The 16876-nt window shown below is 38.8% G+C and overlaps 1 protein-coding gene across 2 annotated transcripts; it reads left to right on the top strand.

The window, feature by feature from the left end:
- Nucleotides 1-326: 326 nt before the first annotated feature.
- Nucleotides 327-10902, top strand: LOC101175316 (aldo-keto reductase family 1 member D1). Of its 2 annotated transcripts, XM_004069495.5 has the most exons (9): nt 329-492; nt 1113-1280; nt 1381-1497; nt 1902-1979; nt 2261-2383; nt 8234-8343; nt 9292-9457; nt 9552-9634; nt 9711-10902. In XM_004069495.5, exons 1-9 carry the CDS (start codon nt 400-402, stop codon nt 9751-9753), a joined length of 981 nt encoding a protein of 326 aa, XP_004069543.1. In that variant the 5' UTR covers nt 329-399; the 3' UTR covers nt 9754-10902. The 2 variants fall into 2 exon arrangements, with proteins under 2 accessions (XP_078805410.1, XP_004069543.1); XM_078949284.1 differs by lacking the exon at nt 1113-1280 and having other exon boundaries at nt 327-492.
- The last annotated feature ends 5974 nt before the right edge of the window (nt 10903-16876 follow it).

Below are 16876 nucleotides of genomic sequence, written 5' to 3'. Positions count from 1 at the left end.
GTATTGTTTGGGTTGTTAAATGTGTTTTACTTCTTGTTTTATCTTGTTTTCAGGTAGCTTTGATCTGCATTGTAAAGTAGTTTGTGGGAAAAGTGCTACATGAATAAACTTTGTTTATTCAAGAAGAAGTATCTTGCTAAACGGACCTATGGTGGTGATGGACGTTTCTGTCCTACATTGTGCTCTCTTAAAAATAAAATATATGAAATAGGGTGCACAATGTTGTACTATTGCTGCATAAAAGTATTGCTAGGTTTGACTATTTGTCTCCAGTCAGAGACCTTCCACATACACAGATGGTAGATAAAGTAACCAGGGGTCAATGTTCAAGGCCAGCCACTTTTATCTTCAAGAGAGGCTAGAGAGCAGTTCAGCTGCTGTGCACAGATTTACACACAAATGAATCTCACTGTGAAAAACCACAGCATTCCTCTCAGTGATGGTAATCAAATTCCACTTCTGGGATTGGGCACCTACGGAGACCCTCGCACGGTGGGTAGAAGAACGCTCCTGTGTGAAATCGTGACCTGAGAATGCAACTTGTGCATGAGTGATCGTGCACACGTTGGCTGACAAATATGTGAGATAGTTTGTGTTCATGTGGAACGGTGCAGCCCTGCTGAGCTGATCAATCGTCAAGGCTAAACAAAGGGTGATTAGCGTTCAGTACCAGGTGTAATCCTAAATAAAATGCTCTTTGGGAACGACTGACATAAGGCTAATGAGAAAAGAGCCTTGAAAAATGCAAGTGGATGTCTTGTGCTATCCTAGGAACTTTAACATTGGGAGTTGGGTCATCTAGACCCACTAGACAGTGCTCTGAACCTTTTTTCTTCGATGATTTGTGATCTTCACTGGTGTCCATGGATTACATGAAATCTGTCCACCTTTATCCACCTTTGTCATGGTCGGAATAACACGTCAATGTAAGGGTGGGGTCATCTAAGATAGCACAAGGGTTAAGCCCACGCATGGTGTGTGCCACTTAAATGTGTGTTTATCTAAAAAGACACACTTTAATGTAGCACTTTTTAGCTGACAAGTTGAAATATAAGGAAACAAATCATTTTTAATGTTTCTGGTAATTGATTTTTGTGTGTATGTGAATTTAGACACCGAAAGGCACTGCTCGTGAGTGTGTCAAGCTGGCCATAGATGTGGGTTATCGGCACTTTGATGGAGCGTTGGTGTATTTCAATGAGCATGAAGTTGGCCAAGCCATCAGAGAAAAGATTGCCGACGGAACCGTCAGAAGAGAAGACATCTTTTACTGTGGAAAGGTCAAAACATTAAATCTGGTTTTTGTGGATTTGTGGTTCTAAAGTGAATATTTGTTGAGCTTTGATGAAACTTGCAATGAAACTCTGCTGTCTTTTTCAGCTCTGGAATACCTTCCATCCACCCCAGCTAGTGAGACCAGCACTGGAGAGAACACTGAAAAACCTGAAACTGGACTATGTGGATCTTTACATCGTGGAGCTTCCCATGGCCTTTAAAGTACTTCTATACATTTTACAGACCACATAATATTGAACAGTAGATTAATGACCATCCATCAAATTATTGTCAGACCCTGCTGAATCCCCCTCAGGGTCATGCTGGAGCAAATCCATCTTCTGTTTGGTGAAGAGATTGATGACCAATAACAGAAAAATCTGCTTTAATCATATTTAATATAAAAAAAAATTAAGCTCTAAAACAACATTTTTATTTTTTTGACCATAAAATTTAAAAGATGCGTTTTTATGATTTTTCAAGTAAAACCAAGTTTCTGCATTTACAGTTTTTTGGGGGGGTTATAAATAAATTCCATGATGTTCAACAGTTACCATATATCACACAACATTTATCTTTTCCAACTTTGGTGGAACTTGTTTTGTTTGTTTATTTTGTTTTTTTAGCCTGGAAAGGAGTTTTATCCCAGAGATAAGAACGGACAATACATTTATCACCCCACAGACCTCTGTGCAACATGGGAGGTGAGTACAATGTGGTGTAACTAGGATGGAAAAGTAGATCAATTCAATCAAACTAAAACCACTTTAACTTATGACTGATAATTTGAGTACAACTTCAAAAGGAAAAGAGAAGAACAGATGAAAAATCATGTTTTCCATGCAAAAAATTTGCTTGTTTTTTTTAATAATCTCAGGTGCTTAAGAATTCCTTTTCTGTACTGTGCACTAAATTTTAAATCTCAGAAAGCCATTGCATATCATTGCCAAAAATACTTAAAGTTATGCACCTTCTCTTGTCAAAGGCCTTGGAGGCGTGCAAAGATGCAGGGCTGGTTAAGTCTCTGGGAGTTTCCAACTTCAACCGCAGGCAGCTGGAGCTGCTGCTGACTAAACCAGGTCTCAAACACAAACCTGTTTCCAACCAGGTGCGTCCCACTGCAACTGCTGGTTAAACTGAAAGTGCTAATACTAGTTCCCTGCAAAAACAAAAAAAAAGGTATATTTTCCTTCATTTGTAATGATGATATTTTGAAGTCCAAAGCCCATTAAAGCTTCAACACCAGCCAGATATTTCATAAATATATTGTTGCACGGTGAGTGCAGGGCGGTATGAAGCCCATTGAGATGACTATTGTTGTAACATTGGGACATTTAAATAAAACTGAATTGATCTGAGTGTTTGTTTATTGCCAAGATGTCGACCACATGTCGTTCTGTGACATTTGAAAGAATAAAAGTTAAACGAAGATTTGAGTCACTGAGACTTTTGGACAAAATTCAACTCAATTTTATTCCGTTTTATTTGTTTAGCCCAATATTACATCAGAGTTGTCTCACTAGACCGTCCTTCTCGGTGAGGAAAAACTCCCAAAAAGAATTGATTCAGGGATGTCCCCAAAATCCGAAACATCTTAATGCATCTGGTGAACACACTTGGTCTTTATTCTAAGTACTGACCAGATCTAACCCAGCAAAGGTTCAGAGATCAGACGGGATCAGGCATGTTCAGCATAGTTTGGCTGCAAGCAGGAGGAGGATTCACAGGTATTTGAGGTCTGCATTTCAGCACTCTGACCTATTTCCTGTCAGCTTTATGTCCTACCATGGCTTAATCCTTCACAAAGTGATAAAGAAAGATGCATCCCTCGGGGGTTGCCGGTGTTTCACTCAATTTCTTCATCCAATTAGGATTTCCCCAAAAGTATTGATAGGCAGCAGAAGAAGCTTTGACTGTGACAAGGATGTGTGTTGACAAGAGAAAGCAGTGACACATCGATGACGGAGTGGAGTTTCTGGCAATCCAAGTCCCTGGTTTGGTGACTTTTGTCAATTGTTGTCTACAACTTGTATTTTGTTTACCAGCCGGATCCCCATATCTCCTTGAGCATGCCACCCCTTGTCTGAGCTTGATAGCCAAGCAGGGTTGGGTTTGGCTACAGATCTGAGCTGGCACGCCATCTGTTAATTCCAAATGCCTTGAGCTTTTTTATTTATTTATTTATTTTAAAAGTAGTTGATGATTAATTGTTTGATAATCAACCTATTGTTTTGAACTTGTTTTTAAAATACAAGTTGACATCTTGCCAATGAACAAATGCGCTTTGTCAAGCGTCTTGAAAATTATTTTATTGAATAGCTGGCAGACCTTGGCCAGGTATGTGTTTGTGCAGTCCTAGAGAACAAGTTTTAAGCAAGGTCTGTTTATTAGGGATACCCGTTAGCCTCCAACAAGGTGGTTACTATTCTTCCTGGGGTAAAAGTAAAATATTCCCAAAAAATATTTGCAATAAGGAATAAATTAAAATAAAAGTCAGTAGAAAAACATACCAATACTTGTGCAAATGTTTATTTGCTTTTTCAAAGCATTTACAGTCTTGAATTACTTTATATTATGAGCCATCTGTGCAGTTTTGTTTGGTACCAGTTGTAATTTTTGACACTACACTACTCAAAAGAAGTTAGAGATGCTATGAAAAACTCAGTGGATGACGTATAAAATCTGTTCACTTCACAGATTTTTGGAATAAGGAGACAATTGTATTGGGATGATAGACAAACTTAATTTAGTGATTTCCACATAATGGTCTCACTGTGTGCAGTGTGTCTTACTTATTGATGCCAAAACCAAAATATACTAAAAGAAAATCATTTTTGATGGGACATCAATGTCAATATTCCGAGGGTATAAAACGCTGATTTTGCCAGTAAGTCATCATTCAAACAGCCATGATCACACAACTTGCTTAAAGGACGAGCAGCACCACCTGGTCATTGCGCGCCTTTGTGTTGGTAGTAGGCAGTCAGATGTTGCAGGTGAACTTGTCTTAAAGTGTCACCAGCAGACTTGTATGAAGACACAAAACTATTGGCAGAGTTTGGGACAGACCCAAGAGTGACTGACTGTAACCATCTAAGGACTTCTACACTCATACATGGTCTAGCACAGGGGTCGGGAACCTATGGCTCGCGAGCCATATATGGCTCTTTTGATGGTCACATGTGGCTCGCAGACAAATCCTTAATTATACTTTTTTTTTTTCATTAGACCAGTCCTTCTCGGGCGCGATGCAATGCCAGAGGCGCGCAGTAGTAGCGGTGCTTGGAGAAAAAACTATCAGTTTACTGTTATCTATTATTTCACAGAGTTTGTACCACCCGGAAACCTTTGAATTGCCTCCCTGAGGAAGAGCGCGCAGTTTTGGGGACGGGATGTGTGAGGAAGAAAGCAGAGGGGGTGGGGGGTGGGGGGGGACAGGCAGCAGGTGAATCGCGCAGAGATGGTAAAAACGTAAACCTGCTGCCCGTCACTCCTGCAGCGTGGGTGTGTGTGTTTGGTTCCATGTCTGTCTCACATCTACAGAATATTCATACTAACCAACGATCACGTTTAAAGTCTCAACGCCTGCATGAAGCAGAAACTCACCACGGATCAACCAGACTAGACCATCAGCAAAACTACCATGAGAAATACTCATCATTTATTAGCAACAGTATAACAATGTTATTAAAAAGAATCCACAGACTTATTGGACTTTAAAAATGTTGAAATTACATCAAATGCACACATTCATTTGTATATTTAGTTTTAAACAAATTGTCGCGGACTGAGTTTAACTTGGCTGTTGGGCCGCGTTAAAAGTTCTGGAGTTCATGGAACGCATCGTTCAAGCAGAGATCTGATTGGCCCTCAGTTCTGTCGCTCAGCCTGTTGTTAGGGAGTTTGGACCAATGGGGTTCAGCCATGGGCCGAATAAGGAAATGGGAGGGCTGGAGCAGGACGGGGGAATATAAAGTTGGGAGAAGCGCTCTCGTCTCGGCGGGAGAGATTCAGGAGTTGCTGAATTGATTGTACGGCGTTTGTTGCGGTCTACAGTAACCAGAATAAAGAACCCTAAAAGAGGTTAAGTCTCCGTGCCTTAGTGTGGGAAAGGGACACTACATTATTGTATGGCTCTTTCGAAATTACATTTAAAAATATGTGGCGTTTATGGCTCTCCTGGCCAAAAAGGTTCCCGACCCCTGGTCTAGCAGATGTCACACAGCTGCAGCCCTGTTTGTCAGATGTGAGGGTTTCCAGACAAATCTTTCCCAACAGACTCCACCGCTTTGAGTTGAAGGCCAGACGGCCGTTGCAGGTGACTCTGGCTCAGCAATGGTCTACCATCCTGCTCACTAATTAGTGTCAGGTCACCTTGAACAGAATTGATGGCCATCAGCGTTGCTGGAGAAGGGGAGGTGACCGATATGCTGAGGTCAACATGGTCCCCAGGGTTTGCTTTGGTGGATGAAGTGCAACAGTCTGAACAGGCATCACCAGTCAGTCAAAAACCAATTTGGTTATTGTGAATGGCTGAGTCACTGCTCATTTTTACCCAGACAGATAATAGAACCGATCATCATTTCCAAACACCCCCAACCCTCTGTTCATGGATGATACCACATGGTGCCAGAATTCTAACAGCTGGACTTCAGGAATTGGGCCTGTCTCATATGTTATGACCAGCAATGTCCCCCTGACCTGAACCCCATAGAGACTGTCTGGGACCAGCTGAAGCAGAGTAGGGTTGATCGTACCCCACCCCAAAGTGACATGGCAGAACTGCTTTTGGGGAAAAGTGGAACACATTGCTTCATAACTTCATGAAGCTAATGAGGGGCATGAGGCGTTGTTGCAAATTGTGGACTTACCAGCTGCTGACATGGTCAAGTTTTGCTATTTGGTGCTATCTTTATTATTGTCTTAATTTTTGGGGTAATAAATACCAAAATCAAAATGATGTTTTTTCTTATTCACGTACTCATGAAAATAACATCTCTAACTCATTGTGAGTAGTGCATTCGTTGGAAGTGTTGGACCAAACAACTGAGTGATAATCCAATTGAAACAAAACTAGACTCTGAATTAACAACTTTGCACAGCCATTGAAGAAGAGTGGACCAACATTCCACAGGCCACAATAGACAACCTGATCAACTCTATGCGAAGGAGATGTGTCGCACTTCATGAGGCAAATGGTGGTCACACCAGATACTGACTGGTTGTCTGAGTTCCCTGACCCCCTCAATAAAACAAAACTGAAGATTTCAGAGTGGCCTTTTCTTGTGGCCAGTCTAAGGCACACCTGTGCAATAATCATGCTGTCTAATCAGCATCTTGATATGGCACACCTGTGAGGTGGGATGGATTGTCTTGGCAAAGGAGAAGTGCTCACTATCACAGATTTAGACAGATTTGTGAACAATATTTCAGAGAACTGGTTATTTAGTGTATGTGGAAAATGTTTCACATCTTTGAGTTCATACCATAAAAAATGGGAGCAATAACAAAAGTGTTGCGTTTATATTTTTGGTCAGTGTATGTTGCCAAAAAGGGTTCCAAGTCTGGGTGTCCCTGTACCAGTTCCCAGCCCAGATAAAATACAGGGTTGTGACAGAAAGGGCTTTCAGCATAAAAATCTCTGCCAAACCCCCTGTGACGACCCTTTAAGGGATATGCTGAAAGATAAAGAACAGCATTAACAGTAAATTTGGCAAAATGTACAGTAAACCTGTATTAGATATTTTACACTGCAACCATAGAGGTATAAAGGACAGAAATGTTTGTGATAAGTTTAGGATCTGTGAATTTTAACTTTGTTTTTAAACAAAATTTAAAAAGTAATTTTCACCTAGCAAAAAGCCTTCAGAGATTTCCTGACTCAATATGAGTCTGTAAAATTTTCGGTGTGGTTAATGTTACTGAAAAATGAACATTGTCCAGGATGCATGCACAGTGTGTTGTCAGTGGGCCTGAGGCCAACAGAACCTGTCCAATGGCACACGCTCGTGTTGTGGCTGCTTCTGTTGTGGCTGCAAACTTTGAGAATGTTTGCACATCATTGGCCATCTTCATCTGAACTAGGGGTGTAACGATTCATTTTAACAATCACTTTATTCTTATCATTATCAGCGGTTGCCGATACAATTCATAGTCAAAATTGGTTCATTTCAAACAATCCGATTCATTGACCTAAAATCGCTTTAGGACATCTTCACCCAAAACTTCAACCAGTGTGACTCACAGATAAATACCTGGTACTGAACAATGCAGGGGAAGTTTTACAGATTCCTTATATTTCTTGTAAGATAATCAAGTGTAAATTAAATATGTGTACAAACAAACAAGTAAACAAGAAGCAATGTCAAATCCATTCATATTTTAGTTTCGGAAAGTTGATGGCTTGATCATATTTTGCTGGATCACGTGTGTTGCCCGCAGAGATGCACTTGGATGTTCTTACAATGTAGTAAACCCACCGTGCCTCAATCCAAATGGTATTTTCCAATATCAATATAATCAATTTCATTTAATTTTGAAACAACTTTTTCATGGTTTAGGCTGATTCAATTTGATTTAAAACTTGCCTCATACAGATCGATCTGGTTGGATTGTGGGAACATAAATAAATTTATCGATTGAATTGATTAATCATTACACTCCTGTTCCCCACAGATGGTGTGTTGAAAGCAGGCCCTCAGTTCCTTCCATTGGGCCTGTGTTGACATGATAAACACTCATGGGTTTCCATTTTAAAGAAGTTCATTTTCTAAATGTGGATTTACTAACCTCTCAAAGCGAGGAGTCAATTTTTACGTAACAATGAGCTGCAACTCATCATAGTTTTTGGACTGATGTTTTAGAAACAGACCAAGAATTCATGAGCTCACTGTTGATGAAAGGAAAAGTCACTTAGAATAACTTTTCATGCTGTATTTTTCTATTCCCTGCCTGTTAGGTTGAATGCCATCCATATTTCACACAACCCAAACTCCTGGAGTTCTGCCGTCAGCATGACATTGTGGTTGTTGGTTACTGCCCACTTGGCTCCTCCAGGGATTCTTCCTGGTGAGTAGTTTTGGATGTTTTCCCTTTTCAACGTTTGTGGGAAATTTTTGGAGAAAAAGCACTAGTTGGTCATATGAGTTTTAGGATGTATGTATTATTTAACCAACCTGTTCAGGGTGTATTAGAACTTTGAATCTAAAAGTATCAAACTCTATTAACTGAATTCCTTTTTCAGCATGTTGTGATGTATTTCATCCATCCATCTGTTTCAGCTCACAGGGTCATGGTACCAGCACTCTAGATATTTTTTTAAACCACAGTGGGATTGTTTTTATTCATTTTTCACATCTCTGCTCCCATCTTGAGGCTTACTTTATTATGTGAAATGGCCCATTCAACTAATATAAAGTTTATTTTGAAAAATAAGTGAATTCTCCCACCACATCCGACTCATTCATGTCACGTGTCGAAAAGACATGTACACTTTGGATATAAAATATCCAAAGGAAGTTTTGAAACTATTATGGGTTGGCCACAGGAAATACGGCTTTGAGGCCATTTTGTGGCAAAGTGTGACTTTTGGTGATTTTTACAATGTGGGGGAAAATAATTTTGTTTAGGCGATATTCACAAAATTTTATACGCATGCCATAGTTCTGCAACCACAACCGAGTTTTCGTTGACCTTTGACCTTGGGAAGAGGCTGTCATCTTGAATTTTAAAAAACCTCTTTTGTACCACAAACACCCCTGCTACAGATTTGAGTCCATCACCCCCTAAGTCCTTGAGCATCAATGCGAAACTACTTTGGAAAAATGTTGGAAAAATAAGTTTGTGGACTTTTAATGCCGTTAGCGTGTTGGCCTGTTGCCAAGGAAATCCAAACAAAAAGAATATCCAAAAGAAGTAAACTGATGTAAAATGAAAGCTGCCTCTTTTTTCTTAAAATTTGGACCAAATTCCATCATATACTGTAAAATTATAGTTAAAAGCTCTTCGTTATTGTAGGGTCAATTTGAAGTCCCCCCCTCTGCTGGAAGATGAGCTGCTGGTGAATATTGGTAAGAAGTATAACAAAAGTACCGCTCAGGTGGCTCTACGCTTCAATGTGCAAAGAGGAGTTGTGGTGATTCCAAAGAGCTTCAACCCAGAGAGGATCAAACACAACTTCCAGGTGGTTTTCACATTTTCATTTGATGATATTATTTATGTTTTATCCTACATCCACACTGATGTTATTAGTATCAACAAATTATGTTTTCTGGCAGATATTTGACTTTGCTCTCACGGAGGAGGAAATGAAAGCCATTGAAGCACTCAACAAAAATATCCGCTTTGTGGAGCTGAAGATGCAAGTACACTTTAATAGACAAATACTTTACCAGTTTTGAAACATTAAACTAAATCTGATTTTTTGTTTTAAACAGGTGGAGTGACCATCCAGAGTATCCCTTCCATGATGATTATTAGTTTGAATTTCTAACTAGAAATAAAAGTTTCTCTATTGAACGGAAAGGGTTGTTTCCCACAATGAATGAAAAGAACAACCAGAAAAGTTTTGAATTATGTGACGTAACAAAACGAGGATTGTAATAATTTTGTTTTTAGAATTTCCAAGAATGAGTAAAAATCACGCAACAGCAGCAATGATGAATATAATTAAAATGAGGTTAAAACATTTTTTTTTCTGGTTTACAAGAAAGTGTCGAGTGTCGAGCTACGTTCACACTGCCCTCAGCAAAGCGCATTCAAGTGACCACTTCCAATGAAAAGCCTATGGGTCGATCTTTCGCATTGAAATCATGTTCACTTGCAGTTACACAAGTTTCTATAACCGTTTTTGGATTCTATGAGTGGCCATTGAACACCTGTTAAACCAAAGTTAAACCAGGTTGAACTTTGACCAATCAGGGAATCGGATTTGGTAGTGACATATGCATGGAGTCTCTTTTAACTCACAGAAGTCTAAACCATTCGAAAATTGATCATGGAGGAGAAATTAAGAATTGCATTTTGATTAATAGCACTGTGAAGAAAAGGGAGATTTGCACCACTTTGATATTTTGCACCAAGCAGTGGATGGTAGCTAGTAAACACTAGAAAAAGAAAAAGAGGAAGAAGCCCCTCCTTGCTTGTCCAGTGTGAACACAATGAACTAAACATAGCATATTCTGTAAATTCCAGTCATTTTGTGTAAAGTGTGTGGTTATACATTTAAATTTGTGAGGCGGCTCGGTAACACTAAGGAGGACAGCGAAATCTGTCGCTACCCAATCTGTAACGGCTACCCGATCGGCTCCATCATTCGCAAATGCAACGCCACTTCCTCACCAACATTGCGACAGTTAAGAAACGTGAATTAGACTAGCTCCTGTAATACACACAGTTTTATATTGTTTGTTGTCCCAACTTGTAATTCATTAATAAAAAATAAAAAAATTAGCTTCCAGTATTTAAATGTATGTTTTCCTTAAAATTGGAGGGTTTACCAACTGAATTACAGCACTGTACTTAAAAAAGCGTCGCCTAACTGCAACATTGTAAAATTTTATGTTGTTGTCATTACAGACAATGATGATCTCAATGATGCATTATAAAATGACAGCCTCATGGTTTGAAGTCAGTCTCTCTGTTTGATTGCTTTTGTTTTTTTATGTTACCAACAGGAAAAAAGGAGAACTGAGTGCATTTTACTCTTTAAACACGTTTAAAACATGTTTGTGTAAAGTGTTGGTACCCTCGTACACTTGGGAGTAAATTGCAGTCAAAAGAAACAGAATAAAAAAGAAATATTTTCACTTGTCCAATACAGGTTTGGTATAACCAGCTTTACGGTTTGACATTGCATATGCACAGTAGGATCGTGCAGTCCTGATTCGTAACTTTATTTTTTCATTCGTTTTTTTTTCTGTGTCAACATTAAAACAAACCTTTTCTTCATAGGAAACTTTTTAAGAGGTTGTTATTGTTAATAATATCTCAAGAGATACTCTGACTGGTAAGTGCTGAAAAAAGTTTTAGACGCATTTTGTACATGCGAGTATCAATTGGGAAGCCACAACAGATCTGGAAGTGACAAAATCTTTGCGGGACAAAGGGGCTGGGAAAGAAGATCGAAGATGACAGAACCTGTTTGTTTTCTTGCCTAATAAACAGTCACATGTGTAGTAGGTTCTACAACTAACCTGTTGGTTAACTTGTGCTTGCATAAGTCCTCCACAAGAAATGGTGTTTGAATCTGTCATTATCTGGAAACTGGCCTGATGGGACTTGCAGAGATAGAGGAACCAATGATGCATGCTGGGACTGTATGCAGTGTCTGGACCAACAGTTCGTTGTATGTTTAGAAGATATAATGTTTTTTTTTGCTATGATCCATTAGAAAACTCAGAGGCTTAATTGATCAATGGATAACATTTTTATTTTGTTTTTTTTCTACCTTTTTACTCAGTACAGATCAAGATCAAGTTTGCTGAATTTCTCTTTCACTTTTTTGCAAATTTTACTGCAAATGTAACACGAAAAACAGACAGCAGATATTCATGAGGATATTCATATGGTTATTCTTTTCTGATGAAATTAAGTTAAATCTTGTCCAAGAGCCTGGAAACGTTTTTATTATTATTACTATTATTATTATTAATAATAATAATATTATTATTATTATTATTATTATTATTATTATTATTATTATTATTATAAGAAGTGACATCTTCCTAATTAGTTAAACAGTATAAGTAAAACAGAAATGTTTGTAGTTGATGTTTATTTCTCGGATTTGGTTCCATATGAGGTCAAGCAAAGACATTGCAGGTTTATTTATTATCACACACAAAGGAATTAAAAATGCTTTATTGAAAAATAAAAAAGGAAAGAGGCACAAATTACACTGAAAAAACGTTCACATTGAATGAACATAGAAAAATTGTAAAAAGGATTTCCACCTGATTAGATAGCTTTACTTGAACAAAAATGAATCATATTGGTCATACTTAATATACCTAGGTTGTATCAACTTAATGTATTTATTATATAAATTTAAGGTTATTCAATTTAAATACAGTTGGACTCAACTTTAACTTAATATTGTTGCTCACTCTAAAAAGAAAAAAGTTGATCCAATTTAAATGAATAACTTCAATTGGTAACACGTAATTGAATTACGTTTATTCAACTTAATTTTTTATGTTGATCTAACTTACTTTTTTTTCCAATTTTGTTTACACAACTGAAATTGACACATTTTTCTAAAGTTTCAACCAATGGGGCTTGTAATTAACATATCAAAGACATGAATGACCCAGCAATGTCTCGCATTATAAGGCAGGAGCTCACGTGCCATGAACTCTTTCTTTAGTATTGGGACATTAGCAATATACCGCACAAGAGGTTTGTTAACCATCATCCTCTCCCAATTAAAACAGTAAAATAACAAGTACAACAACAACAACAACAAAATGAGTCCCTAAGTCTGGGTCCCCCTGTGTTGGTCCCTTAGCCAAGATAAACTACATTATTGTGGATGGGCATCTAGCAAAAAAATTCCTGCCAGTATAGTAGTATTCACTATGACCTCTGAAGGGATATTCCGAAAGGTGAGTAACAACTTTAAAACAAGAACAATAGACAAAAGTGCAGGTAAAAGACTTTCAGTTGTCGGACACTGATCTATAAAGTAACGGTTTTTGTTTGGAGTACAGCAGTTTTCTGGACAAAGCTTTAATTTGGACTCTGGGCACTGGCAGAAGACCTGTCCCTGAGCCTCTCTTAGTCTTGGGTGGTTCATAAGGACCCAGACTGTCAGAGATGTGGATGCTGATAACCATGGAGAGACTAGAATATAAGCAGTACTGCTGTGAAGTTAATTCTACGAGTGGGAAGCTGATGCAAAGACTTGAGAACTGCACTAATGAGGTCAGACTTTCTGGTTAATGAAAAATTGAGTGTTATCTTAAAGTGTTGCTAATTTGTTTTTGTTTGTTTTTTTTAAGAGTTTTTGTTTTTCAAACTCCTTTAAAACATATTTTTGTCTTGATTCATTAGGCCAAAAACTCAGTGAAGCCTCACATTCCTCAACTGCAGCTTGTTGAATTGCTGGCATTGGATTTGTTATCAACTGAAACACATGTATGTGCCACCTCATCTAAAAGGAATCATTGAACAAATGTGTGAGGATTAGCTGATAGCTATCAGTCAAAGTTTACTTTGATTAATCCAGAAATATCCTGGGTCAGACTGTTTTAAAGGGTCATGGATGCTTTGGGAGTTTCATTGACTGTAATATTTTACTGTAAATCAGCATTGACACAAAGATGCAGGTTAGAAAAAGCCATCAACTGGACTTTCATTTGTTATTATGGAAAACATTTCAGCTTTTCTCAATTCAAGAGCAGACACATATAGCTGTCTTTTTATTGTTGTTTTACATAAATGTCAGAAGCTCAAAGGTCAGGCTGCGCTGTGGACCATCGTAGCCATGTTTGGCCTCGTCCTCCTGCAAACACAGGTTGAGTGGTGTATACATGTTCACAAACACCTTTCTGATCAGAAGTACCCAGTCAAAGTTTTCACAGTTTTTCAATTTTTATGAACTTCCCCATAGAATACTAAGTCAAATAATTGGAACGTCTGAAAAACCCAACCCTGAACCAGTACTTGGACATGTTTACCGATTTGTGTCAAGTTATAGTTTCTTGATGAGTACAGGGGCATGAAAGCAGAACATGTTGTTTTCTTACACCTTTTTTTGTGCGGTGAAGGTTCATTAAGAACCTTTTTTTTACATTTTTTTTTACGTATAATTGGCTTGTTAAGAACTGTCATCTTTAAACCATCCTTTATCCTCCAAGGTCAGTAGAGTAGAAAAGTAGTGAGAGTTAAATTGGAGCATTCCTTTCTTTGCACACCTTGATTGTATTGACACAGATTGTAATCTCCATGTGCTCACGTATTACCTATGGGACTCTTATTTACAATCTTGCCCTGAGGTAAATGTCAAAGGCAAAAAAAAATTCCATCACAATCACAGCAGTGCACACACCCATTTTAACTGTATTTTCCTCTTTCCTTTAATTATTAATGGTTGTAGAGTTTGGAGCCAGTTGCCAGCTCAGACGAGAAAAACAAAGACGTCCACTATACTACCAAAGGTATTCGCTGACCTGCCTTTACTCACATATGAACTGAAGAGTTATTAGTCCCATTCAAAACCCATAGAGTTCAATATGATGTCGGTCCACCTTTTGAAGCTTCTGGGAAGGGTGTCCACAAGGTTGAGGAGTGTGTTTATAGGAGTTTTGGACCATTCTTCCAAAAGCAAATTAATGAGGTCACACGCTGATGTTGGTGGAGAAGGCCTGGCTCCAAGTCAGCATCTGTTCATGGACACCAGACTCTGTCGTCCATGTCTTTATGGACTTTGCTTTGAGCACTGGTACAAAGACATGTTGGAAGAGGAAGGTGGCCTCTCAAAACTGTTCCCACAAGGTTGTGAGGATGGAATTGTCCAATATGTTTTGGTTTCCCAAAGCATTCAGAGTTCCTTTCACTGGAACTGAGGGACCAAGCCCAAGTCATGAAAAACAGCCCCACATCATAATTCTTCTTCCACCAAATTTCACATTCGGCACAATGCATTCAGAAATGTACCGTTCTCCTGGCAACCTCCAAACCCAGACTCGTCTAACAGACTGCCAGATGGAAAAGTGTGATTCATCTCTCCAGAGAAGGCGTCTCCACTGCTCTAAAATCCAGTGGTGGCGTGCTTTACACCACTGTATCCGACGCTTTGCATCACACTTGGTGAAATCTGGCTTGGACGCAGCTGCTCGGCCATGGAAACCCATTCCACAAAACTCTTTGTGCTCTGTACTTGGGCTAATCTGAAGGTCACATGAAGTTTGGAGCTCTGTAGCAATTGACTGTACAGAAAGTGTGCGACCTCTTTGCACTTCAGCATCCGCTGACCCCTCTCCGTCAGTTTATGTGGCCTACCATTTCATGGCTGAGTTACTGTTGTTCCCAAATCGTCCATTTTGTTATGATAGAGCGGATAGTTAACAGTGCAATATTAAAAAGCAAGGACATTTTAAAACTGGATTTGTTGCACAGGTGGCTCCTGTGACAGTTCCTGGCTCAAATTCACTAAGCTCCTGAGAGCGGCCCATTCTTTCACAAATGTTGGGAAAAACAGTCTGCATGCCCGAGTGCTTGATTTTATACACCTGTGCCCAGCCAAGTGATTAGTACACCTGTTTCAGATTAGTTGGATGGGTGAGAGAATACGTTTGGTGAATCTATTCATCTGCAAGTAGATTAATCTGAATGGAGCTTGTGGCTTGCCATGGTAACTTATAGGTCAAACTTACAAGCTTTTTCCGACAGCATGTTTGCATCTGCTCCTGATTCACAGTAATTTAAATAAAGAAATAATCAGAAAGGCCATTTTAAGCCCAATTTCATTTATATATGTCCTTTATCATGAGAGAAAAGGGCACACGAACATGTTAAAAACACAAAAACATGATTTTCATCGGAGTGGGTCTTAAAATAATTCTAAGAAGTTTAATTCAGAAAATCTGGTAACATAATGTTATATTTTAGAGTCAGGAAGCTTGAAAGGGGTCATGTTTACCTATCTTATTTAACTATAGTAGCTGAGTTTGATCTAAAGGGACAGCATGGATCTGACAGAGCACACACACTGATCCAAACAGTGACCTCTGATCGCATGCCTGCAGAGGAACAGCAAGTGGCACAGGAACAGGATGGCGTGAGGCTACTTAATGAGCTTCCTTCTTTTCCTGCCTGGATTCACATCAAACACGTTATTTGGATATTTTTCTATAACAGAGTATCTGCCCTGTACGACGGAGTTTTAAGGCCACCAAAAAGAAAAAAAAGTAAAATTACGAGATTTTATCTCGTAAATTTAGGAGATAAAACTCGTAAATTTACGAGTTAAGTTTTCCATTTATCGGAGCCAAGCTTGAAGATGAAAGATGTGGAGCCTTTTGTGAAGCTTTATTTCCGGATTATAGGTTTAAAAAACAAAGAGATTTTAAACCTTTTGGCGACTCAAAATCAGATTATTTTCAGTGGAGCCGGCTTTCCGGGATTCGGTGTCGGTGAAGCGGAGTTTCATATGTAAAATAAGGAGCTCAGAGACACGTTTGGGTGTAGAGGACCGCTGCAGCCTTCATTTTCCTTTTCATTCACAAGTTCATTTGTCTCCTTACGTCATGAACCTGTCATCCGAACACCAATGCGGAAGTAAACAGTGTTACATACGCCCCCTCCTGCAGATGAAGTGTCCTGTTTCAACATAAAACAATAAATAGCAATGAAAATAGTCTGTTGTATTAGCATTAGAACGTTGAAAATGCCAAAAAGTGCTGCTCCTCAGACGGAAGCATCACACAAACATAGAGATCTGGTCTTTGGTGGAGGAAGAAAGGATTGAAGTGGACAGCTGCAGGGACACCGATGTCTTCATCGGGCTGCAGAGATCCTGCAAACCAACCATCAATAAATAAAACTTTAATAAACTGTAAATCAAACAAATGAGCTTCCAAACATCTGGAACGTTATCAAT

Source organism: Oryzias latipes, chromosome 6 (assembly GCF_053564925.1).
Source record: "Oryzias latipes strain Hd-rR chromosome 6, Olatipes_Hd-rR_3.1".
Classification (NCBI taxonomy): domain Eukaryota; kingdom Metazoa; phylum Chordata; class Actinopteri; order Beloniformes; family Adrianichthyidae; genus Oryzias; species Oryzias latipes.
Note: the sequence above shows the minus strand (reverse complement) of the source record. Positions and strands in the feature narration are given on the sequence as shown.

Excerpts from the sequence above, each read along its gene's own strand:
- LOC101175316 (XM_004069495.5), top strand. The coding sequence starts at position 400 with ATGAATCTCACTGTGAAAAACCACAGCATTCCTCTCAGTGATGGTAAT. Across the intron at positions 1,980-2,260 it reads ACCTCTGTGCAACATGGGAG|GCCTTGGAGGCGTGCAAAGA; the intron begins GTGAGTACAATG and ends CTCTTGTCAAAG. Across the intron at positions 9,635-9,710 it reads CGCTTTGTGGAGCTGAAGAT|GTGGAGTGACCATCCAGAGT; the intron begins GCAAGTACACTT and ends TGTTTTAAACAG.